The sequence below is a fragment of the Trachemys scripta genome, chromosome 8 (genome assembly GCF_013100865.1).
Source record: "Trachemys scripta elegans isolate TJP31775 chromosome 8, CAS_Tse_1.0, whole genome shotgun sequence".
NCBI classification, from domain to species: Eukaryota; Metazoa; Chordata; order Testudines; family Emydidae; genus Trachemys; species Trachemys scripta.
This window is the reverse complement of record NC_048305.1, coordinates 57,327,434-57,355,023: the sequence shown is the minus strand read 5'-3', so window position 1 is coordinate 57,355,023 and position 27,590 is coordinate 57,327,434. Positions and strand designations below refer to the sequence as shown.

The 27,590-nt window shown below is 45.2% G+C and overlaps 1 protein-coding gene across 1 annotated transcript in view; it reads right to left on the bottom strand.

The window, feature by feature from the left end:
* Positions 1 to 27,590, bottom strand: part of PLA2G4A (phospholipase A2 group IVA) — a 131,509-nt gene that overhangs the window by 77,225 nt on the left and 26,694 nt on the right. The window contains exons 2-3 of the mRNA XM_034779552.1: positions 26,950 to 27,108; positions 19,619 to 19,700 (exon numbers count right to left, since the gene is read on the bottom strand). Of these exons, the coding sequence (XP_034635443.1) occupies positions 19,619 to 19,700; positions 26,950 to 26,982 (115 nt within the window). The 5' untranslated portion in view covers positions 26,983 to 27,108. The remainder of the gene's footprint in view (positions 1 to 19,618; positions 19,701 to 26,949; positions 27,109 to 27,590) is intronic.

The window sequence follows — 27,590 nt, the reverse complement described above, 5'->3', positions numbered from 1 at the left end:
TTGAGTGAACTGAGGTATAGCCCTGTCTTCTTGAGAGCCAATATGTATTCTAAAACCACCAGGAGAATAGCAGATGTAGGGATAATGTGCCTGGAATTGCACCAAACCTTTTCCACTTTTGTAGTTAAATATGACGGGTAACCAATTTCCTACTGTGTAGTAACACTTCCTGTACCTCCTGGGAGCAGGAGCACTCTATGCATTGGAACTACAAAGAAGCCAAGCCTTGAGCTGGAGGATCTGCAGGCTGAGATGGAGAGTGTGTTGTTCTTTCTGCGAGAGGAGGTAAGGAGTAGGTTGAGAGGGACTGGTGGACATATCGTCATCTGTCTCACTCAGGGGGGAGCAATCAGTATGACGTTTGCTTTTTCTCTTTATTTTCAACAGGACCTTCAACAAGAGAGGGAACTGGGAATGGCGTAAAGAAGGCCCTTGTCCTATGGAAGAAGGAGACCGTCCCCTAATGAGTGCTGTCCGAAGCCAGCCCTGGAGCAATAATGCGGGCATTTCCTGTTCAGGTAAGTAGCGAACAAGTTTGTCGGTGTCCTCGATTGACAAAATATGCTACGAAGTACTATGGGGTTCACTTCCCACTCATGGTCATGTGAAAACTGCCTGCTGTTGTGTTCGGTACTAATGATAGGTAGGCTGCCGATATTAGAACAATGCCCCAGTTCCAGAGCTTTTGCACTTTTGCGCAGAAGTAGGATGATCTGGTGCCTCCCCGATGATTTATGTAGCACACAATGTTCTCTGTCATGACCTTCATGTGTGTACCTCTGAGCAGTGAACACAAGCGTTCCTGACCACCCTGAGTTCGACAACGTTCGACCTCAGAGGACTACCATTTGCCCTGAGTCATGAGTTGTTGAGGTGTGCAGCACAACCCATGAGAGATATGTCTGTAGTGAGAAGTAATGTCAAGGGAGGGCTGAGTGAACAGGACCCCTGTGCAAACATTTACCGGGTCTTTGACCCTGGAAGGCATCGAGAGAGAGTTGTCAAACCTCTCTTTTTTTGGCCTATAAACAGAGCTGAACCATGTCTGCAGACACCTTATCTATAGTTTGGCATGAAATATTACAAACATACCAGCCACCATGTGCTGCAGAAGCTGGAGGAACATCTGGCCAATGTTTGAGGGCTAGCTTGAACTGTCTCTATAAGTATGGACAGGCTGTGAAATCTGTGTTGTGGAAGGAGCGCCCTCACTTGCAGTGAGTCGAGATTGACCCCTATGAACTCCAAACATTGCAGTGGAGTTAAGGTTGACTTTTGGACGTTAATTTGCAGGTCCAGGTTCGTGAATAACCTCCTCCTCTAGTCCCACCTCCTACTCCTCCAGGATCTCCTCAGGAGGTTCTGAGGCTCCACAGTATATAATGCTGCCCACGTATCCCAACAGGGCCACAGGGGTGGTGGAAAAGGCATGGCTTGGCTGACCCCATGGTTAGTCATACCACAGGGGCTGAGGTCCAGACTGAGGGTATGACTGGGAAGGCCCAGGTTGGTAGCAGGAGGAAGCATAGTGAGTGATGGGAGATGACCTCCTGGCCATTATCCGACTCTCCAGTGGAAAATGGAGGAGCAGATACAGATGTGCATGGATCAGTACTGGTGGTCATTTTGGAGTTCAAGATGTGCCCAGTACTGAGGCCCTGGTACCAATTAGATGAGACTTGATACCTTAGATACTGTGAGGTCCTTAGAGAACCTAAATTCCTTTTGTGCCACAGTATTTGGTACCCTTAGTGGTTGCTGTTATTGAGTTGGCGGTATTGAGGAAGCTCGCAATCTTGGCTGCATCGAGCGCTCTGATGATGGTTGCCTCTTCCCAGAGGAGGCACAATCTCCACACCTGTCCATGATTGGCGTCATCATTAATTTGGTGCCTGTGCCCAGGGGGTCCTTAGGCATACCAGCAGTATCTGTCACACTGGACCCACACAATCTGTGGGTATCGTGTTTAGATGCCTTCAATGCTGTTGGTACCAAAGTGATCGAATGTGCCAGGGACCTCCTCTCACTGGTTCAGGGCTCACTATGAAGGCTTGAGGGTCTCTTTTTGGAGGTCTTCCGGGCATCTGAGGATTTCTTCCTTGGTTCACTGGAAGGCTATGGAGAAGATTTGTGTTGCCTGTAAGACTCTGGACACAGTCAGATACAGGCCAGAGAGCACCCTCCATAAGGAGCACCTTTAGCTTCAGTTCCTGTTTTTCTGGGGATCTGGTAACAGACACAGCAGGAATGCCCATCCATTACCAGAATGGACTCCTTGCAGGAGAGACACTTCTTAAACCCAGGCGACCTGGAAATTCCCCTTACTGGGGGCATTTCCCAGTATGGGGGCAGAGAGAAGGGTAAAATAAATAACGTTTGTTTGGTTTTAACAGGAAAGAAAAGAACTAAAGGAAACGCCATGAGAACTAAGAAGAAAACACTAGAACTAGCTAAGAATGAATTTTGAGAGAGTAAAGTATCCGTGAATGGACTGGTAACGGCTCTATCTCTAGCCTGGGGCAATTGAGAAGGAATTGGGGGTAGTCTGCCCCTGCTGTGCTTATTCACCTTGAGGCAGAGCACGAGGAGGTGAGAGCGCATGTGCAGGGCAAACAGACACTGCTACCAAAGATCTCCAATCAGAAGCACAGGGACACAAATATACCTACAGTGGAGCATCCATAAGGACACTACTCGAAGAAAATACTGATGTAAATTATGCAATAGCAATCAAAAGCCTAGATCTGTTATTTCTTGGGGAGACAGAGACCAAAGACCTAGTACAAGCTATTTCACATATATCACAGTAATATTTGATTTTGTTTGTATTTCAAAATGTTAAAGTTGCCAAATTTCATAGGCAATAAAAAAAACCCTTTAATTCAGTGGAAAAGTAATAATGATCTGAACATTTCAATTTGAAAGTACAGTTTAAAAGAGAAATATTAGGAAATGGTTCAAGGGTCAAATACTGTTAATCTAAAATAGTTTCACCATCACTGCAGGAGCAATAAGTGCATAACATATTAAAGATGCAATATTGTCTTGGAATTGTTCCGAGTCTCTTTTACACAATATATTAACCAGACTGTCTGAAAGAGCAACCAAATGTTTTCAAGAGAAACAATGTAGAACAGTTCATTCATATTTTTCCTGTGGGGTTACTTTTCTGAAATAGTTATCTTTGTTGTGTAGGAAGGTTCCTCTTGTGAATAAGGCATCAGACTATTCTTAACTTTGCCACAGGCTTCCTACCTTACTTTAGGCAAATGATTTAATCTTTCTGTAGTTCATTGATGCCATTCATCCCACCTGACCCATCAGCCACCTCGCTGTACCTTCCCCTTGGATTGAATTCCTGGCAGGCAGACTTCATGCATGAATTCTACCCACTGATCAGAACTGCCCTTTGACATACCTGGCTCCTGGGCATTACAGTTATGTGGGGTAGATTGAGTTAAGCTAGCTTGTTTAAGCTAACTCAATTTGGGCAGGAGGGAAGGCACAGCTTTTTCCTAGTCAGATGGGAACTTGGATGCCAGAGTGAAAGGAGTCCTGAAGGACACATGGGATATGTGGAATCTATACGTGTCACAGAAAGATTACTAACGGGTGTCATACCAGGAAGAAGGGAGTTTATCAACAGTCTTGCTGAGTCCGGCTTAACTGCTATGACAACTGCCTGAGTTTCTTGGCTCTTATGGCAAAGATGTTTGTTTACACATGTAATTAAATATGAAAACAAAACTTTATATTCAAGACTTGTTTTGATGCAAGTCTATTACTTGCCATTTTCTTTTAATTAAAAAGACACGGAGCCTATATATTATTTCAAAATGTCAACTCCTTGGGTCAGGCCAATGTCTTTCAACATGCTCTGTACACTGCCAAAAGCCCTTCCAGCACTCAGTGAACAGTGATAGTCTAAATGACTCTGTGGACATTCATGCACAGTGCTTTTAGCATTAATGACTGGTCAATATACACCTATTTTTTATATCTCCCATTGGGCACTGGATGTCCTCAAGGCCAAATGCCACTCTAGTGGAGCAAGTCTAACAGTTGTACCACTAACCACCCTAAAGGCACGTTCCTGGCTCTGAACTCCACATCTGGCCTTGAACCATTTTAGCCTCATTCATGAATCTAGTCTCTGCATGCTACAGAACCGAAGCTGTGAAAGTATGGATGGCACGATTCCAGATCTGAGCAGAATACTACATATCACAAGGGTCAGCTGATTACCAAATCTGATGGTTGCATCACTCACCTACATGAGACAGGCCCCAAGGCACGTTTTGGTTGTGCAATGCAGAGATGAGTTGATTTCTTATCTGTGAAACAATCTAAATTAATAGTTAACTAACCAGAGACTTTATTGATTCTTTGCATTTTTGTACTACCTTTCATCTGAAAACAGTTTACAAACTAACATTCATTAATCACAAGACTCCTGTAAGGTAGGTATTACTATATTTCTAATTTACATATAGAAAAAAATTGAACCAAGGAAAGCTTAAGTGACTTGCCGAAGGCATGACAACAGGTCTATGACAGAACCATATTAAGGACTGAGGGAGTTCAACACCATTCCAGATCAGACACCAGTAAGAAGTGATCATATTAGCTAGCTTTCAACGGTTCACTGAACTGATACATTTTTCTAGGGGCTGCCCTCTCATGTACCAGAATCTCAGCTTTCATTAAAAAAATTAAGTCTCTAGTTCTTATGCAAAAATAAGCTAAAAATATGAACAGAGGTAATGGTGTCTGCTTGAAGAGCTCAAACATATAAACTTCCCCAGTTCATCTCAATAGATTGTTAACACTGAAGTTGAATGATGACACCTTCAGTGTTAAAGATTTCACTGCTGATGTATGCACAAAAAGGATGGGGATAAACAGATTATGAAAATATCCTGCTCAACCCAGAATCTTGCTGCGGTAAATAGAAATAAAGTGTCACTCTTGAATTCTTTCTGTATTAACCCATCCATTAACGTGTGTAACTCTCAGGAAGATTACTTAGATTCCTGGGGCTCTGTCCCGGGTAGGGAGGGGGAGCCAAGGCAAACTCAGTCTGCCTAGCAACCAATAGGGAATGAGATGCCCCTCCTAGGGAGTTCAGGAAAGGGGAGAAGCCATTTTTGAGTCAGTCTGGAGCCAGCCAGGGCAGGACTGGCTGTGTTGGGAGCTGATGAGTCCCAAGCCTGCATGCAGGGTTCCCGCTGAGAACTGGCCTCTAGGGACCTGAAAGCAAGATCCCTCAGCTGGGCTTTTCCCTCTCCACTGATGACTCCCAGTTTGTAGAGTTTTTCTGGGAAACTTCCCCAGCCAGGCCGAGTTAGCCCTCCAGCTCCCTAGGTGTAGGGTTACCATATTTCCACAATCAAAAAAGAGAACACTGGGGGGGAAGCCCTGCCCTAGCCCCGTCCCCCCTCCACCCCCATCCACTCCCTCCCACTTCCCACCCCCTGACTGCCCCCCTCAGAACCCCAACCCCCCCGCTTCTTGTCCCCTGACTGCCCCTTGCTGAGAACCCCCCACCCTAACTGCCCCACTAGGACCCTACCTGTCCCTTGACTGCCCCGACCCTTATCCACTCGCATGGTGGCAGGGTTGTAGAAATTTTAGTGGTGCCCAGAACCCCGCCCCCCCCACCTGCCTAAGGCTCTGGGAGGAGGGTTGTGTTAGGGGGAAGAGGTCTGGGGTGCAGGAGGGATGCAGGGTGCAGGCTCTGGGATAGAGTTTGGGTACTGGGTGCAGGCTCCGGGCTGGGGCAGGGGGTGGGTGTGCAGGAGGGGGTGAGGGGTGCAGGCTGTAGGATGGAGTTTGGGGGTGGGAGGCAGTGCAAAGGGAGGGTGTGCAGGATTTGGGAGGGAGTTTGAGGGCAGGAGGGGATGTGTGGGAAGGGGGGAGGGCGTTTGGGAGGGAGTTTGGGGATAGGAGGGGATGCAGGGGTGAGGGCTCTGGGTCTGAGGATGAGGGGTTCATGATTCAGGAGAGGGCTCAGGGATGGAGCAGAGGATTAGGGTGTGGGGGGATGAGGGCTCTGGCTGGGGCTGGGGATGAGGGGTTCATGATACAGGAGGAGGCTCAGGCTGGGGCAGAGGATTAGGGTGCGGGGGGATGAGGGCTGGGGCTGAGGGGTTTGGGGCATTGGAGAGGCTCAGGGCTAGGGTGGAAGGCAGGGTAAGGGCATTACCCTGTCTTCTCATTAGTGGATGGGGACGCTAGGATCCAGGGGCAGCGGACAGCAGTTGCTGGCTCTGGCAGTACAAGCAGGCAAGGGAGAGGCAGGCAGGGAGGGGGAGGCCCATGGGGAGGGGGGGGCGTGCAGGGCGGGTGACAGTTGGAGGCCAGGGACCCATCCAACACTCCCCCGCTCCCTGACTGCCCCCCCCCCGGACTCCCCTTACCATTCTGGCTCCACATGTAGGCAAAACATGCTGCCCGGTGGGTCAGTTTGTGTGTTACACAGGGCTGCAGACAGAGGAAGGGGGGAGCAGGGGAGGCCTCTGGCTGCTGGAGGCCAATGGTCACTCTTGTGTTCTTCTCCTTGTTCTGCTGCATCCATTGAAGAGGGGCATGGTCGGTCACGAGGACAAATCTGCGCCCGAGCAGGTAGTAGCGCAATGTTTCCATAGTCCATTTTACAGCGAGGCATTCTCTCTCCACCACTGCATATTTTTGTTCCCTTGGAAGGAATTTCTGACTGAGGTATAGAATTGGGTGTTCCTCCTCCCTGACCATCTGTGATAGAACGGCCCCCAACCCTACTTCCGATGCATCCGTCTGCAGGATAAACTCCTTGGCGAAATCAGGGGCTATCAGTACCGAGGGAAGTCCGTAGGTTTGTGAATGCTTCCTCTGCTGCGTCAGACCATCTCACCAGATCAGGTCCACGGGCTTTCACTAGGTCTGTTAGGGAGCTTGCCCTTGTGGCAAAGTGGGAGATAAATCGTTGGTAATATCCCACCACACCTAGGAATGCCCAGACTTGTTTCTTGCGACTTGGTCGGGGCCAATTTTGGATGGCCTCTAACTTGTTCACTTGGGGTTTTACCAAACCTTTTCCCACAATGTAACCAAGATATTTGGCCTCCGTAAACCCTACAGCGCACTTGGCAGGGTTTGCTGTAAGGCCAGTTCACCTGAAGGTATCGAGGACTGTCTCCACCTTCTCCAGGTGGGTTTCCCAGTCTGGGGTATGAATGACCACATCGTCCAAGTAGGCAGCAGCATAACTTATGCAGGCGTAGTAGCTTGTCCATGAGGCGCTGGAAGGTAGCTGGGGCCCCATGTAGTCCAAAAGGGAGGACAGTATATTGAAAAAGACCCTCTGGTGTAGAGAACGCGGTCTTTTCCTTTGCGTCTTCTGCAAGGGGAATCTGCAAGTACCCCTTTGTCAAGTCTAGGGTAGTCAAGTACCGGGCATTACCCAGACAATCCACTAGCTCATCTATGCGAGGTATGGGGTACGCGTCGAACTGGGATACTTTGTTTAGTCGCCGGAGGTCGTTGCAAAATCTTGTGGTCCCATCAGGTTTGAGCACCAGAATGATTGGGCTGGACCACTGACTGTGGGATTCTTCGATGATCCCCAACTCCAGCATTTTTTTTTTTTACTTCTGCTTTTATTTCCTCCCTTTTGGCCGCTGGCACCCAATAGAGCCTCATTGTTACTCTGGCCCCAGGGTTCGTGACGATGTGGTGATATATCTCGGTTGCTCGACCCGGTTTTGTCGAGAACACATCTTGGTTCCGGAAGATCATTTCAGACACCTCATTCTTCTGGTCTGGTGTTAAATCGGGAGACACTCTCAATTGTTTGGAAGGCTTGTTTTCCTGGGTTAGGTCTTCTGCCTGGTCCCGTCCAAAATTTCCTCTCCCGGGGCTAATCTGCCCAAGATCTAGGGGCCCAGTCTCTGTTGCCTCTACTGGTTCAGAAGCATTAGGGTGGGAGACAGACTCAGGTGCTTCTCTCTCCTGCGTGGCCTCCTTTTCAGCTGCGCGGGTCCGCCTACCTACAAGAGCGACCCCCTGGCTTTGGGTCTGTATACGGGTTCCCAAGGCCTTAGCTGCCCTTCTTTTCCTTTTTGTCTTTCTACCCTGTCTGGGAGTGGAGAACAAATGTGGGGATATTTCAGAGAAGATTGTCAACCCCCAATCTGCTGTGGATGCCTCACCAATTTTAGGGTCCCCATCTTTCTCCAATCCCCCTACTGGGAGTAAGTTTCCAAACCCTTGGAAGTCCCTCCCTATGAGCACTGGGTACGGGAGTTTAGGGACTACACCTGCTGCTACCTCAGTAGTGTTCCCTTGGATCTCGATTTTTACTGGGATGGTGGGGTAGTAACTAACTGTCCCATGGACACATGTTACCCCCGTACATTTAGCCTGCAGCAGTTGACTACGCTTCACGAGCTTCCCTGAGATAAGCATGATAGCACTCCCCAAATCAACCAGTGCCGTGGTCCCTACCCCATTTAGTTTCACTGGTCTGGTATACATATGTGGGGTTAGTGAGACCCCCGCAAGGTGGATTAGGGAGCATGGATCTGCCCAGTACCCCAGGTTACACTGCATAGGCTCCTCAGCATTGGGACACTGTGCAGCTATGTGTCCCCACTCCCCGCAGGCATAACATCTGTAAGGAGCCCTAGGCGTTCCCCGGTCTCTTAGTTTGGGCAGTCTAACGTCACGATCCTCTTCTCCCTCAGTGCTCTTTGTGCCCTCTAATGGGCCTTCAGCCTCTCTCTTTTTCCACCTGGGCCCTCCTGGTGGCCCAGTCACCCAAACTTTAGGGCTTGGTGCTGCTAGTTTAACCCGGGGTGCCTCTTCCTTAACTGGTCGGGTCAGCTCCCTCGCTGCCCTTCGCCTCTCTACCAGGGCGACAACCTTATCATAGGTGGAGGGTTTGTTCTGGCTTACCCAGGCACGAAGGTCTGGTGGTAGTCCCCTCATGTATCGGTTGATGACCAGAACCGCTAGTATCTCTTCCGGACTCCGGGACTCTGTTTGCAACCACTTTCGTGCGAGATGGATGAGGTCGTACAATTGGGACCGTGGTGTTTTGTCTTCCTGGTACCTCCAACCGTGATACTACTGGGCCCGCACTGCTGTCATTAACCCAGATCTGGCCAGGATCTCTGCTTTCAGCTGGGGGTAGTCTGCCGCAGCCTCTTCAGGCAGATTGTGGTAGGCCTTCAGGACCTCCCCACACAGGAATGGGGCAAGGATGCCAGACCACTGATCTCGAGGCCAGGCCTCCCAGAGGGCTGTCCTCTCAAAGGCCAGAAGGTATGCTGCTACATCATCCTCCCGCGTCATTTTCTGCAGCTGATGTCTGGCCCGTATGAGCCGCGTCCCATCATGGCCGCGATTCAGCTCTGTAAGGGACTTTACCTGGTTTACCAGTTCCCGCAACATAGCTCGGTCTTGAGCAGCCTGGTCCATCAGCAGGTGATTAGTCTCTTGCTGCAGCTGCACTGCCTCCTGTTGGGCAGCTGCCTGGACACGGGTAGCCTCCTGCTGGGTCACCGTAGCTTGTATCAGTGTCCGCACTACATCATCCATTGTGGTGGAAAAAAAATAAACCCTCTCCCTTTTTTTGTTTGTTTGTTTGTGTTTTGTTTTTGTTTTGTTTTTTTAAATCACCCTCCTTCTTCTGCCATGCTGTGCACCCCAAGATCCCACTCTTGACACCAGTGTGACAAAGTTCCTCCTCTGTCTTGGTGGGTCCTACACTTATTGGCGGATTTTCTTGCCTCAGAGATTCACCATGTGGGTTGGAGAACAGCCCAGAGACCTTCCCCTCTGGAAGAACCCACAGTCCAGGTCAATTGGGAGGTTTGGGGGGAACCCGGGCCCGCCCTCTACTCCGGGTTCCAGCTCAGGGCCTTGTGGACTGCAGCTGTCTATAGTGCCTCCTGTAACAGCTGCAGGACAGCTACAACTCCCTGGGCTACTTCCCCATGGCCTCCTCCAAAAACCTTCCTTATTCTCACCACAGGACCTTCCTCCTGGTGTCTGATAATGCTTGTGCTCCTCAGTCCTCCAGCAGCACACCCTCTCACTCTCAGCTCCTTGCACCTCTTGCTCCCAGCTCCTCACACTCTCACCACAAACTGAAGTGAGCTCCTTTTAAAACCCAGATGCCCTGATTAGCCTGCCTTAATTGATTCTAGCAGCTTCTTCTTAATTGGCTCCAGATGTCCTAATTAGCCTGCCTGCCTTAACTGGTTCTAGCAGGTTCCTGATTACTCTAGTGCAGCCCCTTTCTCTGGTCACTCAGGGAACAGAAAACTACTCGTCCAGTGACCTGTCTATTTGCCCTCTACCAAACTCCTGTACCCCACTGGTCTGGGTCTGTCACAGTGGTTATAGGTCATCAAGGGTCCCAACAAAGTACATATACCAATGGGACACTAATCTTACATCTACATCAGGTCACGTGACTGGGGAAAGTCCCGGGTATTATCAGCATGGGCACCGGTGTACTTAACAATAGTGTTTTACCTTGTTATGTTATATTTGTCTCCTGTTTAATATAATTGTGTTGAATATATTGTATTTGTTTGTGTTATTTCTTGGCAGTCTTCAACTATCTGGTAAGTAAGTGGGGAAACAGACTCCCTAGCTCTCAATACTCTCATACACACAACACTAGCTGAAGTCAATTAGAGTTGTCAGCCCTATATCTTTAGGATACTAGGTTGCTTTTTTACTAATACACTGTACAATTATTTCTCCCTGTAGAGATGTTGCTGTGGGTTAACTGAAGTTTTTTTTCCCCCATCAGAATGAAACCAGCAGTCAGAGGGATAATGTAGCACACATCCTATTTATTTTCAGAAGCTGCTCTCTGACCTGAATTTGTCTCCCTTCTACCAAATATGACATGCTGCAAACCAGTGATAGAGAGATATACAAGAGGCTTCAACTGGGGTGAAAAAAATCAAGTTTTCACCAACTTTTTTCTAATTAATCACTCTTGCCTCCATTTTTCTTCGTTGTCTAAATGTAAAGGCAGAAAACAGCAATTTTGCCATCCAAAGATGTTTGTCAAGGGAAATGGCAATTTTTTTCCGGATCATTTTCATACCCTTTTCAATGCAACAAGAGTAGCTTCCCAGCTACTCTTGCAACAAGTGATGGGCCAAGAAAGTGGTAATCAGAATTCCTGATGAGGGATAGGCTGGAGTTTGGATTTGTAACCAAATCATGGATAGGTTTGGAGTTGACGGAACTGAAATCTCATGAGTTGTTCTCATTATATTATAGTGCTGCCCGCAGGCAAATTATTGGACCATTTCCATGAGATTTCCATTACATCCAGACCCAAATACCTCTTCAGAATTCAGGTTCTGCTTCAGGTCGATACAGTAAGAGCATGTTCTCTTTCTAAACCACTTGCTGATTAATTTTTTTTTATTTTATTTTTAAACCACACATTTCCTTAGAAATGCAAAGTTGTTTGTGAAACAGTGTGATCCTTCTGATAAAAGTCATCATCGTAAGATGAAAATTTGATTGCAAATAAAAGTTGCAAATAAATTCACTCTCAGCTTAAGCAAGATTACTGATTATTAAAAGAGAAGTCATCCAGCTAATTTATTTTGCTACCTCAGTACATAATTTTGAATGCCAGGTGAATGTAAGAAACATAATTTATACCTTCCACTTCTGCCATGTCAAAATCTGGAAAGGGAAAATCTTACTGGAAAGAATATCAGCCTGAAGGAACAGAGAGATAAACACTGCAGGTTCCCCTTTTGTAGGAAGGCCAGAAGAGGTTGCAAACCATAGGACCTACAGAAAGCTTAGGAGCTGAAAATTTTAAAATCCTAACCAAGCACTGCAGATGCTGAGATATTCTGTGCAAAAAGCTGCCCCTCCACATGTCTCTCAGCCTCTCCAGCAATTTGACTCTGAGGGCACTCACAGTTTGGCTGTGTAGATTGGAAGTCAGGATGCAACCACTAATGGCAACACACCTCTTCATGCATAATGGCGTTGTGGACACAGGGGACATCCCAGCAACCGACACATGGAAAAGGAGTAGAGGTAGACAGGTTTCCTCTTCCACACCTCCTGCACATTTTTCCGCCTTATTTTCTGCATTTTTTTCTCCTTGCCACACTACAGGTATAGCCTAAGAGCTTGTGTATTGCTATTATGTGATGCAATTGTGAAAAAGGCTAATATTCTGGAATCTATTAACAGGTGTGTCATATGTAAGACATAGGAGGCAATTGGCCCATTCTACTTGGCAGTCGTGAGGCCTCAACTGTTGTAGTGTGTCCAGTCTGAGTGCCACACTTTAGCAGAGAAGTGGACAAATTGGAAAGAGTCCAGAGAAGAGCAACACAAATTTTAAAAGGTTTAGAAAATGTGACCTATGAAAACAGGTTAAAAAAACTGAGCATTCTTGAGAAAAGAAGACTGAGAAGAGACCTGATAGCAGTCTTCAGATATGTTAAGGACTGTTATAAAGAGGACAATGATCACTTGTTCTACATGTCCACTGAAGGTAGGACAAGTTGTAATGGGCTTAATCTGTAGCAAGGGACATTTAGGTTAGATAGTGGGAAAGCTTTCTAACTATAAGGATAGCTAAGCACTGGTATAGGCTTCCAATGGAGGTTGTGGAATCCCCGTCAGAGATTTTTAAGAACAGGTTGGACAAACATCGGTCAGGGATGGTCTAGTTTCACTTGGTCCTGTCTCAGTGCAGGGGACTGGACTTTTGACTTCTCGTGGTCCCTTCCAGCCCTATACGTCTATGATTCTATAAGTTCACTATATGCCACCAGTCAGACAGTTCAGTATGTGGGGACCATTGCTAAATGTTTGTTCAGTAAAGATACCTACAGAAAACACCAATTCAAAAGCTGTAGGATGTGCTAGTTAGAACACAAATAACTGCTAAAAAAAAGTCCTTCCTGGCTCTGTAAACCCAAAACTGAAAGCAAACATGGCTCATGAGATACTAATTCTTATAACAAGACCTAGGACGGAGGAACAATCTCTCTGTTGAGACCATTCTGTGTGAACAGAAGGGAACAACTCTGTGCAGGACAGAGATCACACTTATTATGTACATATAAGAGCCAATGCCTTTCAAGAAATGAGCTGCTATATTCTGCACTAGGTGAAGTAATCTTAAACATAGCCCCAAGCCCAGCACATTTCATTAAGCTAGTTTGGAGATCACAAAAGTGTGGATCCCTGTGGCAAAAATATCCATTGGGAAAATAGGTCACTACCTCCAAGCCAACAGTAGATGGAAAAAGCCACCAGGTGCTACAGTTCTCACCTGACAATCCAGGGGTAGTTCTGTTTATGACCCCAAGACTGAGACTTGACTTGGCAAAGGTCAGACATATCACAGACCTGTTAATTCCTGTAGATGCATCATCATACTATGAGCATCTTCCCAGTCTTATATGGACTGAGATCTAACCAGAGCTGTCAGAACTATTCCCTAACTTCGGTCAGTTCCTTGGAAAGCACAGATACCACTGTAAAATGAGATCTAAGTGTTATGCACACATTGGTGATACTAGTGACCTAAACATGTCAGCCACCCATACATTTTGGGCAGCTGGGAGGACAAGATGAAGCTCTGAAGAACCCAGCATGCAACAGTCCTTGGGAAAGAGTAAATACTCATTATCACCCTTTAGGACCTCTCCAAGAGGAGAGAACACACCACGATGGGTCATCCTGTAGGTGATTCAACACAGCCTCAATGCAATGGCATCAATTGATGCCAAAAGATCCAACAAAAGCAGTAGAGACATTTTGCCTTCCTCCACCATCACAAGGAGATTGTGGCATGGCAACAATATTGTCTCCACATTACACCCATGCCTTAACCAGGCTAGCAAAGATGAAGGATGTTCATCAGGTAAACATGTGCCTGGTGTTGCTCAAACAGCCTCTTCTCAATAACCTACACCAACTGTTGACGTTGACACCAAGTGTTAGTTTCTTGAGCTGAGGTGTATTTAAGTGTGGCTTCCATCATTCCTTCACATAGGAAGTGTTAACACTTCTTTTTAATAACAGGCATGAGACTGCCCCATAGATCTTTACCAGTCATGAGAGGCAAAGATCCAAATCTCAAATACTCAAGTACAGCTCCATAAATACATCTGAGATCATACTAAAAACAGAGCCAAAGTTCAAGCAGAGAAAATGGTGCATTTCTAATCTTCTACACTGACACTCCTGCATGATGCCAGGCAGACCAGGACTTATCCTGGTCCATCTGTTCATCAAAGTAGACAGAAAACTCCTTGTGAAAAAAAAATGGAGCTCTATAAAATGGTTAAACTAACTCCAACTGTATACTATGCTTACACAAATCTAATACAAAAACTGACAGGAAACACTACTATAGTCTATGACAAGCAACAAAAAAACAAGAACAAAAACAAAAGCTTTCTACTTGAAACATTGCTTCAACGATAAATCTGACTGCAGGCTTAATATTGCCACCAATAATAATACTGAAGAAAAATTCAGAAACATCTTCAAGGACTTCTTTTAGCTCTTATGCCCATTAACCTAGGTTTTCAGAACAGTTATCCCATGCTTTATTGCAAGAATGATTAGATGCCACTCAGACAGCCGTGTGATCCTCTACTCACCTTCTTTTATACAGAGACACCATGCAACGAAAATACATGCAATGCTCCACCATTATTCAACTTGCAGGCATCTAAATCCTGTTTGTTTTATAGAAGCTATTAACAGTGCAGCTCTTGTGCTCCTGGCATAATTGCTAATACAGCCCTCAGCTAGGTAATGGGTGGGTGTCCCTGGTTAACAAGGCGGGCACAATAGCGTCCAGGTTGCTACATGTCATGAAACATTTAAACTAAGCTTCACATACAAGAGATGTAGAACAGGTGTGACACACCAGATTACTAATAAGAGACTGACATGGATCAAGGTTACAAAAGCATGGATCATGGCAGATGGCAGTACACATTAATTCTTGTGGCTGCTGTAAAGTAGTAAAGTCTAGAAATAATTCTCAATCCCCCCCATCTCCTCCCCCACACACACTTCTGTCTTATTTCAAAGAGTTTCTCAAACAGTGTGGAAGACCCACATTTGAACATTTGCTCAAAGCCTTCCTAATCATCTTTTAAAACAAATGTGTCAGTGTGTATGAACTTCCCTATATCCCAGGGCACATTACTGTGGAGGAAGAATAGGAAAGTATACTGCACACTTAATTGTTTCTGTAGGCTGAGCTCACAGCAGACACCAGAGGCTCTTTGCATCCTCCATCCCCCCCTCCCCATAAGCTCCCCGTGTGCATCCCCTTTAATGACCCCTGTGACATTCTATAGTTTGGGGGAGCATCCTGGAACCCCATATTCCTCATTTTTATATAATCCTGATCTTACATATAAAGCATGTAATGCATCAGGGGAAAGTTTATGATCTGCTGAAAGTCATTTCTCTATCCATATTATATATCTATCATTAATGCATATGAAGTTATGAGACTTGTGTTGTATGGTGGTCACTAAAACATGCTGTAAGTTGGGGAATCAGCCAGACATTAGCTTCCCAGAGGCAACAGCAAGGAAAGTAACCAACACCCGGGCAGGATATCAATCAACCCATCAACAACCATTGTCCAACAAGGTAGCTATAATGCAATGACTCACCTGCATGAGTCCACACCAGGGGAATTGCTCAACCTTGCTGGAAGACTCAGCATTGCCCCAGACATGCCTGGACTTGTGTTTTCCAAGCACATGGACTGAGGGTATAAAACAGAGTAGCCATATGGTTGGCCCCTTCTCCTGCCCCCACCTATGCTGTAAGCAATTAAGACACTCAGAAGAAAAGACTCCAACAGAGGAGATTGGCACACATTTCAAGGGTGAAATCTGAATAATAAGGACTGCAATATCCAGTGGGGTGAGAAAAACTGCTTAATCTAGTTGTTGCCCAATCTAATAGTGTTGAGAGTTTAGACTGCTTGCTTGTATTTTATTTCTTTTGGTAATTAACTCTGACTTTTTGCCTACCGTTTAATATCACTTAAAACAGTGGTGGGCAATCTGCGGCCCATCAGGGTAATTCACTGGCAGGCCATGAGACAGTTTGTTTACATTGACTGTCCACAGGCACAGCCACTCGCAGCTCCCAGCGGCTGTGGTTCGCCGTTCCTGACCAATGGAAGCTGCAGGAAATGGCGTGGGCCACAGGCACATGCTGGTCACCACTTCCCACAACTCCCATTAGGTGGGAATGGCAAACCGCAGCCACTGGGAGCTGCGCGCGGCCATGCCTGCAGACAGTCAATGTAAACAGTCTTGCGTCCCACCAGCGAATTACCCTGGCAGGCCGTGTGCCGTCCATGGGCCGCAGATTGCCCACTACTGACTTAGAATCTACCTTTTATAGTCAATAAATTTGTTTTACTGTTTATCTTTACCAGTGAGTTTGTATGAGGTGAGTGGCAAATCTGCTCCAGTTTGACAAAGGCTGGTGTATGTCCATGTAATGAACTGATTAATATATCTACATTGCTCGTTTTGAGCAGAGCAAAACAGTATATTCCTGAGGTACAGTGCTGGGAGGATTTGACTCTGGTGCCTTTCCTTGGTGTGATTCATGAGTGGCTCTGTGAGCATTCATGCAATCTAGCTGGGTATGGAGCTCCACATTCTGTTGTGCTGAGTGATAATAGCGCTTGGAGGGGTTTGCTGCTGGTCACTAGCAAAGCATTGTGATAGACAGCCCAGGCTGGAGAGAGTTCAGGGGGCACAGCGGTCCCACAGTCCCAGGCTTCACCCCGGGGGGGGGATCCTATCACACCCTCTATTGCCCCTCTCCCACCCCACACCAGGATCCCACATTTTCCCCCCATTCCAGGGCCTGTGGGCACCCCCATTTCCCACATTCCCCTCCATGGCCCTCCTATCCCCCTTTATCCCCTCTTCCCCTCATACCAAGATACCCCACTCTCCCACCTGCCAGAGACTTTAAGTGCCCCCCATTCCTCCCCATGCCAGGGAATCTATGTGCCCTCCTATTCCCTCTTCCCTCCTATGCCAGGGGTCACCCATTCACCCCTCCAAGCCCAGGACTTTGTGATCCCCTCTATTCCTCCCTATATCTGGGTCCCCTATTCTCTCCTCCATACCAGGGGCTCAGGGTGCACCCCCATCATTCCCCATCCGCCTCACCATTCTTATTCTCTTATTTCTATTTCAGGGTGTCGGCAGTTTTAAACTGTATTGGCAAGTGGTCTTGGGAAGTGGTCTTATACTGGAATCTCTTAATGGCTTCTATCATCCTGTCCTTTCATCTATAGACAATTACAGAGGTGGCTGAAGACGCTTGGTCTGCTAACCAGATGTCAGATGTCCCAGGTATTTCCCCCATTTTTCACCAACATCAATAGGATTCTGCTCACTGATGCCTAGCACATTCCCTGAAAATTGGGGATTGATCAGATGGAGCATTCAAAAATTTTGCATTAGAAACAAATATCTAAACAGATAAATACTGTTGAGTGGAATGCAAGGTCCGACAAGGTGAGCCAATTTAAGGAGCCCAATCAACCTGAAATGTAGTTATTTTCAAAAAGTAAGATGTGTTTGGGGCCTAGCACCAGGGGCCCAAATCCTCATGTGGTGCTGCTACCACAGAACAAATAATAAATATTAATAAGTTGTAGGTACTATACTGGAACCTGAGTGGTTTATCAATCACTTTTTCCTACTGTTTTGCCAATGTCCTTTGTTACAGTGTGAAAGACCCACACATACTAGAGAGACTGACTGAATATACAGGAAAAACAGTGAAACAAAAGGCTGTTAACTTGGGGGGGAGGGAGGTAAAAAAGTAAAAGTAATTGAGAAATGGTGGCAGATATTTACTCTCTAATTCCTTTCAGTTATTGTGATCTTAAGTGTCACTTATAACAACAGGGCATAAAACACTGTCAGGAAGACTCCAAATGCAGAGGGACTGCCAAGGTCCCACTGCACAAAGAGACAGACTGCAGAGAAGCCTTGCACTAGCTCCAATATAACATGAGGGGGATTTACTAGAGTGTGCGGGGGAAGGGACAGCTGCTTTAACAAAACCCCACTGCAGAGGAGCAACCCAGGGTCCACAGTCCTTCCTGTAGTCCAGAGGTGGGCAAACTATGGCCCGCAGGCAACATCCGGTCCACGGGACTGTCCTACCCAGCCCCCGAGCTCCTGGCCCGGAGGCTAGCCCCCAGCCCTTCCCCTACTGTCCCTCCTCCCCTGCAGCCTCACATCGCTCACTCCGCTGCCGGCGCAATGCTCTGGGCAGTGGGGCTGTGAGCTCCTGGGGCAGCACAGCTGCAGAGCCTGGCCTGACGCGGTGCTCTATGCTGCGTGGTGGTGGTGGCGGCGGCATGGCACGGCTCCAGCCAGGCGGCATGGCTGCAGCACCGCCAGCCACCGGTGCTCCAGGCAGCGCAGTAAGGGGGCACGGAGCAGGGGGAGCTGGATAGAGGGCAGGGGAGTTCGGGGCGGTGGTCAGGAGGTGGGGGTGTGGATAGGAGTCAGGGTGGTTGGGGGGGAACAGGGGGTTGAATGGGGGCAGGGGTCCTGGGGGGGCAGTCAGGGAACAGGGAGAAGGGGTGGTTGGATGGGGCAGCAGGGGCAGGGGTCCCAGAGGGGCCGTCAGGTAACAGGGGTGGTTGGATGGGGCAGGAGTCCCGGGGGGTGGGGGGGTGGGGGCACAGATAGGAGGTGGGGCCAGGCCACAACCCTCTCCCCTAACCAGCCCTCCATACAATTTATGAAACCCAATGCAACCCTCAGGCCAAAAAGTTTGCCATTCCCTGCTGTAGTCTGAAGGCTGCAGTATCAGTCCAAGCAATGACCCCTGTGGTGATCTCCAGGAGACAGCAAGTGAAGGGAGAGATGACCTGATAATAGCACAGTCATAGCCAAAGAACCAAAAACATGAGAAGCTGACACCCTTCTTTGGAATAAGCAGATATTTTCTTAAAACTGCTGATGTTTTTCATAGGTCATCCTTCCTAGTGGCTTCCTGTTCTGCAACTGTGTCTGTAGAAACACAGGCACAGAGTAAGCAGCAATAATGTTGCCATATATATTCTTCATAGTGAAAGCTGCTTTATTGCTCTGTGCTGAATCAGCAGGGTTCTGGGTTTCTCTCTCTCTCTCTCTCTCTCTCTTTTTTGTGTTTTTTTTTTTTTTTTTTTTTTTTGGTCTTTCACCAAACCGCAACCTTTTGAAGACACAACCACCCCCAGTTTCCTTACACTGAGAACTCACTTCCGACTCAGCCTCTGACTTATTCTAGGTGCTGCTAGCAGCATACAACTCATTCATTCATCTTTTTTTGGGTCAAATGTGGGAGAAGAGGCAAAAGTGCCATGTGAACTAATATGAGTGAGCAATGACAAAGCAAATATGTTTAAACAGCAATTCCTGGGCATTAGCAAAACTAGAGAGAAAGCACCAATGGTACTGCGAATACATGACAAGCTTAGAACGCTCCCACATTGTGAGAAGAAACAACTGAACAGGTGAGAAATGAAGATTGGTGAATCAATAACAGTGATACTCACGCATATCACCGAAAGCCCCTTTTGTAACATTTGTGGCTTTCAATACCGTCACAGTTAATTTGTGCGAATACTGGTGTTCCACCTGGAAATCAAATGGCATGTGGTTAAACAGGAAATAAAACTCCAAAAACAGAAATAAATTGTCAAAATAGCTTTCATTTGTCCAAGGAGCAGCAAAAAGAAAAATCCCCTATTCAAAATGTAAGAGAAATGCATACAGGAAAGAACATCTTACAGCTGATCTGCACCCTTTAATTTCTTGTAGCTTTACTGAAAGCTAAGACAATGCATTACATGTAGCCTGATGTTCCTTCAGCCACTCCTACACAACATGTTTTTCCTCCCACACTTTTTTTTAAATTTTAGTTTCAATTAATAACACTCCTCCTCTCCAAGCTTGGTACCTGCTATGAGGCATTTAATTAGTCAATGACAGCTTACCAAGAAGTGAAAAGCTATTTTGCAAGATGTATTATTTTAGTTTGTGTTTTTAACTCCCTTTCAACAATAAAAATGATACAATTATACCTAAATAATGTTGCTGAATATATATGTATATTGTGCATATACCGTATGCGTATAGTTATGCATACAGAGTGTATATGTCCCATATGTATCAAAATTCAGAGCATAAAGAGACCCTAGCAGAGTAACAGTGAAGAGTGAACACGAAAGTTCACCAATTCAGTTATGCTTCCAGAAGTTAGAATCTCATGCAATCTCGGGGACTTCCTGTTTTCTATCAGACTCTGAAACTTCAAGAGAAACCTCTCTCATGGTATGTCAGCACTCCCAATGCCATAGTGCCTGAATGGAACCAGGAAGTCTAGAGACATGAAAATAGGAGGAAAAAAGTGACAGCCTTAATTTTGCTGAGCCTCAAAATCTGGTTCAGGTCTGTTCTTATTTCATCCATCTAGCCCTCCAATTTGCCCATCCCTGTTATATTGTGGCACTGAAAGCTCGTTCCATATTTTATGAGCATTGTCATTATGTATGACAATGTAGAAAACATAGAATGCATGGCCCTGACCTAAATAATTTATAGCCCATACACATGACATATGGGCAACAAAGCACAGGTCTGGGAGTTGGGAGACCCAAGTTCTGTTCCTGGCTCTGTCACGGACTCCAGTGTGACCTCATATAAATCACTTACATATGCCTGTGACTTAGCTTTCCCTCTGTAAAACAGGAATAATGATATGTAGCCACCTTTGTGAGGTGCATTGAGCACTACTGATGAAATACTGTATACTGCATTATTATTTTACATTTATATGGTAGTAGTGTTTAAAGACCACAATAAGGTTGGGCCCCATTGTGCTAGGCACTATACAAACTTATGATAAATGACAGTCCCTGTAAGCGCTATCATTAATTCTCTGCATTAATTTCTCAAGACCGTGACTTTCAGATGGCAAAGCTGACTAGCAAACAACTAAGTAACCGTGAGTCAGGGAGAACAGACAAAAACTCAGTAGCCAATCTCAACACATGCTCCTCCTAGCAGTCAGCAGTAAGAAGCTTTGCACAACGTATTGCCAGACCGTAATGACAAAACAAAATGAGAGAGCATTCAGAGTGACTCCAGGAGTATTTCTTCACTACAGAGTTAGCCCAGGGGATCAGCACCCAGGTTTCAGCAGCCTGGGTGCAAGAAGCCACACCACAAAGCCATCCCCAAATTACTGTGTTCTCACCAGTGCTGCACTCCTCCATGTGTCTCACTAGGGCTTCTGAGGCATAACCCATAGTTCTTTGCAGCAGTAAGCTGAGCTGCCCTATGATTCCTTGACAATGGATTGTGAAAAAACTTGTCTGTCCTTCTGGGCACACAGGGAATTGTGGGAGGGCATTGAAGGACCAGCAGCACTTGAATGATTTAACCAATGCCCTCACTGCAAAGTGAGGTTACCAGCCTGATTGAAAGCAGAACCCAGGTTATAACCCACATGTTGCGCCGTGCCAGCAAGCCCAGATTGAAAGTAACGCCAAACTCAGATGACAAAAAGAGGGTTGGTGCAACACCCACGTAAGACCTTAGGCTAACTCTGTGGTGAAGACATATCCTAGAAGTTTTAGCATGCCCAGCGCTTTTTGCCTCCCAGGTGCCAAGGCTTAAAAGAAAAAAGAAAAAACAACAACTTCTCCTTATCATTTTGACATTTGCAGCTTAATCGAGCAGTTTTACAAGATAGTTGGGGAAGGGCAGTAACTTTTCATTACTGCCTCTCAGTTTTTGTTTGCTTCTTGATGATACTTTACAACACAGTTAATTAGTATATTCTACCTCCACAGGACTCAGGTCTGCTGAACAACATCTGTTTCACCATGTGGTGTTTCTTTATTGATGCTCTTTTAAAGATAGGGTTATAATTAAAAGCAGCAGCCCACAATACATAAACCCACCCACAGATCTCCGCTGCTAGAGAAATTTATCTTTTTGGAGGCCATTACTCTAGAGAACCAAACACCCAGGACCAGAGAGGAAGGATGGACGTTGAAAGTCAATGGGACTTTGTCTCCAACGTGCTTAAGTCATTTCTGAAAATGGAACTTAACTATATAAGTCACTTAGGCCTTGCAACACTGAGCAAAGCAACTTCTAAATACCTCTAAAAACCTGGGCCTTAGGCCTGGTCTACACTACGAGTTTAGGTCAACTTTAGCAGCATTAAATCGAATTAAGCCTGGACACGTTCACACGACGAAGCCCTTTCTTTCGACTTAAGGGGCCATTTAAACCGGTTTCTTTACTCCACCTCCGACGAGGGAATTAGCGATAAAATCGGTCTTAGCGGGTCGGAATTGGGGTAGTGTGGACGGAATTCGACGTTATTGGCCTCCGGGAGCTATCCCACAGTGTTTCATTGTGACTGCTCTGGACAGCACTCTCAACTCAGATGCACTGACCAGGTAGACAGGAAAAGCCCCGCGAACGTTTGAATTTCATTTCCTGTTTGCCCAGCATGGAGAGCACAGGTGACCACGCAGAGCTCATCAGCACAGTAACCATGATGGAGTCCCAGGATCGCAAAAGAGCTCCAGCATGGACCGAACGGGAGGTACGGGATCTGCTCGCCATATGGGGAGACGAATCAGTGCTAGCTGAACTCCGTAGCATTAAAAGAAATGGCAAAATATTAGAAAAGGTCTCCAAGGCCATGAAGGACAGAGGCCATAACAGGGACGCACAGCAGTGCCGCGTGAAAATTAAGGAGCTAAGGCAAGCCTACCACAAAGCCAGAGAGGCAAACGGAAGGTCCGGGGCACAGCCGCAAACATGCCGCTTCTACGTGGAGCTGCATGCCATGCTAGGGGGTGCAGCCACCACTACCCCAACTGTGTGCTATGACTCCTTCACTGGAGAAACACACAGGGAAGAGGGTTCGGGGTACGAGGAAGAGGAGAATGAAGATAATGTGGATAGCTCACAGCAGCAAGGAAGCGGAGAAACCGGTTTCCCCAACAGCCAGGATAAAGTTATCAAAAGCCATTAAGTAATTTAGGAGCCTGATTCCCATGTTCAAAAGTGACATTTTTGAAGATGGGACTTAGGGGTTTTTAACAATTTTACCTCAATTCCTCTTTCTCCTGCAAAACTAACTAAACCTCTCCACTGGAAAAGCAGGGAGGAAATCACTCAACCATACAGGCCACCTGGATGGATTATATGAGTCACAGGAATTTCTGCCAGGAATATTCTCCTTCTGATGGCTCAGTCCACTCTGTTGTAAGGTCTGAGGCCTTGTTCTTTGGGTAAGCAGTAGCAGCCATATTAGGAGAGCCATAAACTAAAAGCAGAAAGTCACATCCTCACATTCTATCTAAATTACATTTCAACAATGTAATATCAGGTTGTTAAGAAGGAGACCCTGTTCTAATGGCACCCACTATCCTCAGATAAAGAAAGAGATCTTAAGGTGGCTAAAGAAAACTTAGTTTGATAGCATTCTATCGGTCAAGAAATCACTTATTAATAGTTGTGGTTGTGAAATCCTTGTTGATTTATTGTTTGGTCATCATGGTCCCCACCTCCCTATTGTTTATGGGTATAGTATCTGTCTGGTTATTTAATTGTTTGTCTGTTACATAATTAATTTTGCTAGGTGTAAATTAATTTAAGGTGGTGGGGTAAGGTCGGTTAGAGAATTTTGTTACCCTATGTTAGGACTGGTTAGAAAAAAATTAGTATAATGATCAGTTAAGGTACAGCTAACCAGGACTCAAACTTCACTATATAAACGGGGGTCCAAAAGGAAGTTCGTTGGGAACCAACTCCAGGACACAGCCCCAAAGATCAGAGCTGCCAGACCTCAACACTCTGCCAATGACACCATGCAGAAACTGGAGTCCTCCAGATGGACCTGGTCCTGATTGGCCATCAAGAAAAGTTCATCTGTCTTATTGGGAGTGGTGAGCACTGTATGTGTAGTGTGTGAATTCTGTTTTTGGTTACTGTTAATTAATAGAGGTTTTGTAGTATATTACTATGTAAGGCTCTTTCACTGGTAAAAGACCCCGTAAACCCGCAAAAGATTAAGCCCTGAATCCACAGGGAAAGGGTGTTTGCCCGGAGCCCACGGAGTAGTAGAGCCCGGAGCCCTCAGAGGGATAAAGTTAGGTGCTTTTCACCTGGAGCCCTAGGAACTGGGAAAGGGTGGGGGTTCCTAAATTAAGAGAGTTATGCCTTGAGCCCTAGGAACTGGGTAAAGGTGGGTGCCCTTGAGTGTGTGAGTAACAGAGAATTTTGTGTGGGTAACACTGTGTACATACAAGCATAGAATTGTCATGAGTACACTCACAGCCATCTCTTTGCACCTCATTCCACACACATACACACTCCTCTCCCTTTCTTGCTACCCCTAGCTTACCCTTTCCTGTCTCTCATCTTAATGTCTTCCTGTCCTCAATAAAAACTCTAGTTAACTTACTTCTTCTCTTACATATGAGGCAAGTAAGTGACAATTATTCACTATTCCTTTTTTAAAAAACTAGTTTGATTACATTTCACTTTCCTACCATTATCCTGGGAATCGGAACAGTGCACTCAAGTTTCATTCAAACTTTTCTGTAAAGTGAACTGGTTTTGAATAAGAATCTTCGGTGCCTGTTGAGAAATTCAAATGGTTTCATATTTTTTAAAAAGGTGCCCATTACCATTCACGCATGGAGATGCTGAGTCACATAATTTAATCTGAAGACAAAATGTAACCGTGCACAAAACATACATCAAAGCATTCTGACTTGCATCAATTGTATAACATTTTTACTTCCTTGGTACCAAATAGGAAATTTAATCAGATAATTGGGCTAGGGAGGAAAGGGATTGTTTTGTTTAAACAACTTTTATAAAGTACATTTCCTTCTTTCAAAGGGACACTGTAAACTTTAAAAAAAAAATCCACACTCGAGGTTGTACATATTTTACCTATTATTCTTTCAATCAACACCTAAACATCAATATAACTGGAGAAAGGTTACAGGGAGGAAAATTATTTCTCTAATTTCTGTGCTTCTAACAGTGCAGTTTCACTAACTTCCTGTAAACTCAATAACTCACTCAGTCAATTTCCCCTTCTATTTATGGGTGAGGCTTTCATGAAAAAGAAAAGGGACAACATTTAAAAACTAGGAAAAGATTACTCCTAAAGTTCAGGATTTTGATTATGCTTTTCTGTGAAATTTCACTTTACAACCAAAAAGTCATGAAAATTATGTCTCATTTTAACTCCTATTAACTCTTTTATTGACAATGAACTATGGTTCAACAGGAGAGGAGAAATTTAACTACATTTTGTTTTAAAAACTGCACTTTCCCATTATATTTCTGTCCCATGACAGCAGTCCACCAAACTTCTCTGAGCAGCTAAATGAAATATAATCTAATGCCCTGATTCAATGAAGTTCTAAAGTATGTTCTTAATTTTAAGCACATGAGTAATCCCACTGACCTCAAGGAGCTACTCAGGTACCTTAAATTGAGCATGTTTTGTTTTGTTGTAAATATCTCAAACAGCTGCATCACAGATATTTGAGCAGGTTTGACATTCCATCCAGGAGAGCACAGCGATACACATACATAGTAGCCATCCGATTACAAACAGCAATCTTCAGAGTTGGCAGGCCATTTTAAACTCTATTAAATAATGCTGCCTGCCAACCTGAGACTGGCATCACAACAGCCTTCACAAAACTTCAGCATGAATAAAACACGTGCTTGACATCCGTTGGCTGCAGACTCATTTAAAGGATGTGACTATAGGGGGAGAAACCACATAGTTGATAAGCGATCATTTCAAGGAAACATGTGCTGTATTTTAGCAACTCAGAAATTCAACATTATGACAAGTATATTGGTAACTACCTCTGAACACACACTGCTTTTCCTGCTGTAACAGGTTTCCCAGAGTTACGAACAATATGTGATCTTATGAACACATCCTGCTTATGTTAGTGATTCCAGTTCAGATGGGATTTGTGATTCCATTGTTCAATGTGCAAAGTTTTAGTTATTTATAGACTAAGTTTGTAGGCGAAGTTGGAGGATTCAAGTAAGGGCCTTCCCTTGACTTCAATAGACTTTGATTCAGGTGTTAAATTATTTTCAATTTATCATGCCAGTCAAGATTGCGAGAAAAAATCACTTTTAAGAGAAAGTTAAACACATTTGGTGTTGCATTTGTAAAAAATTGGTGAACGCTTCTGCTCTCAGTTCTATCTGACAATCAATTCATGAGAATATTAATAGGAGGAAATATAACTATCAAATTATCAAAGCACCGTATGACTGAACTGTTTATGAGTCTTGAATCCAAAAGTCGTTAAAATTATGATAATTTACAATTAATGTCTAAGGTAATATTTGAAAAGGGCCTACGTGACGTAGGAGCGTAAGTTCTATTTTCAAAGGCGAGTTGGTGCAGAGGCTCCAGCTAGCCACCTGAGCTTGGACCCACCCAACCCCTGGGTCCGAGCTCAGGTGGCTAGCCAAGCCTTCACTGGTGTTGCAATGTCCATGCTGCTATTTTTAGCATGCTAGCTTGTGCCAAGCTAGTGCTAGTCTGTCTACCCAAGCTGTGAGGCTCACCTCCAGCTGCAGTGTAGACATATCCTTGGGAGCTTTGGAAAATTTTACAAAAATATCAATAATATCTATCAAATTTCATTTTAAATAAAATTCCCCTAAATCTATTCTTAATTAACCCAAACCCATACTGAGTCTTTCAAGTTTCATGATGATACTAACACTATACAGTTATTGCTAGTAACTGCTTGCAACAGATGATGCACAATACAACATGCATAGGAAAGTCAAATGTACTCACTGTAATGTGTTGAAATGGATCTATACAAGACATTTTTGGTTCAGATCTTATATGCAGGTATCACAATCAAAGATCTTATTCTTTATGGATCCAATTTCACAATGGACAGACTTCAACGGGTTTCCAAAGTGGACCGTAATACCACAGCTCCTTTCATCACTGCATAATGAACAAAGACCCGTGATTAAAAATAACATTTACCTTCTAAAACATATTTTCTAATATAGCAGAGTAACCACCTAGGTTGAAAAGGGTTCCCAAAATTCAGACTTTTAATGAAGACCTGAATTTTGAGATAAGCTGAGGATATAAAGATTTCAATCCAGTATAATCTTGATTAGCCACGTTTCTCATGTGATTCCACCCACCTCAATGCAAGTGAATGTTTTGCTCAGCTGCGATTATCCAGAATGTCATGTATCAAAGTGTTTCTCATGTCCTTGTAGCCTTACAGATTAATGAAACAGTACAGTACAATTAGATATATCAGTTATGTACATTCATATACATATACTAAGTATAAATATTATTTAAGATACAGTTCAATCATTTAGCTAACAGTTTTCTTAATGTTCGAATGCAAATTCTCAGTTGCTACCGTGTGTACATTTGGTTCCTTGTTAGAGGCCAGTTTTTGCTTT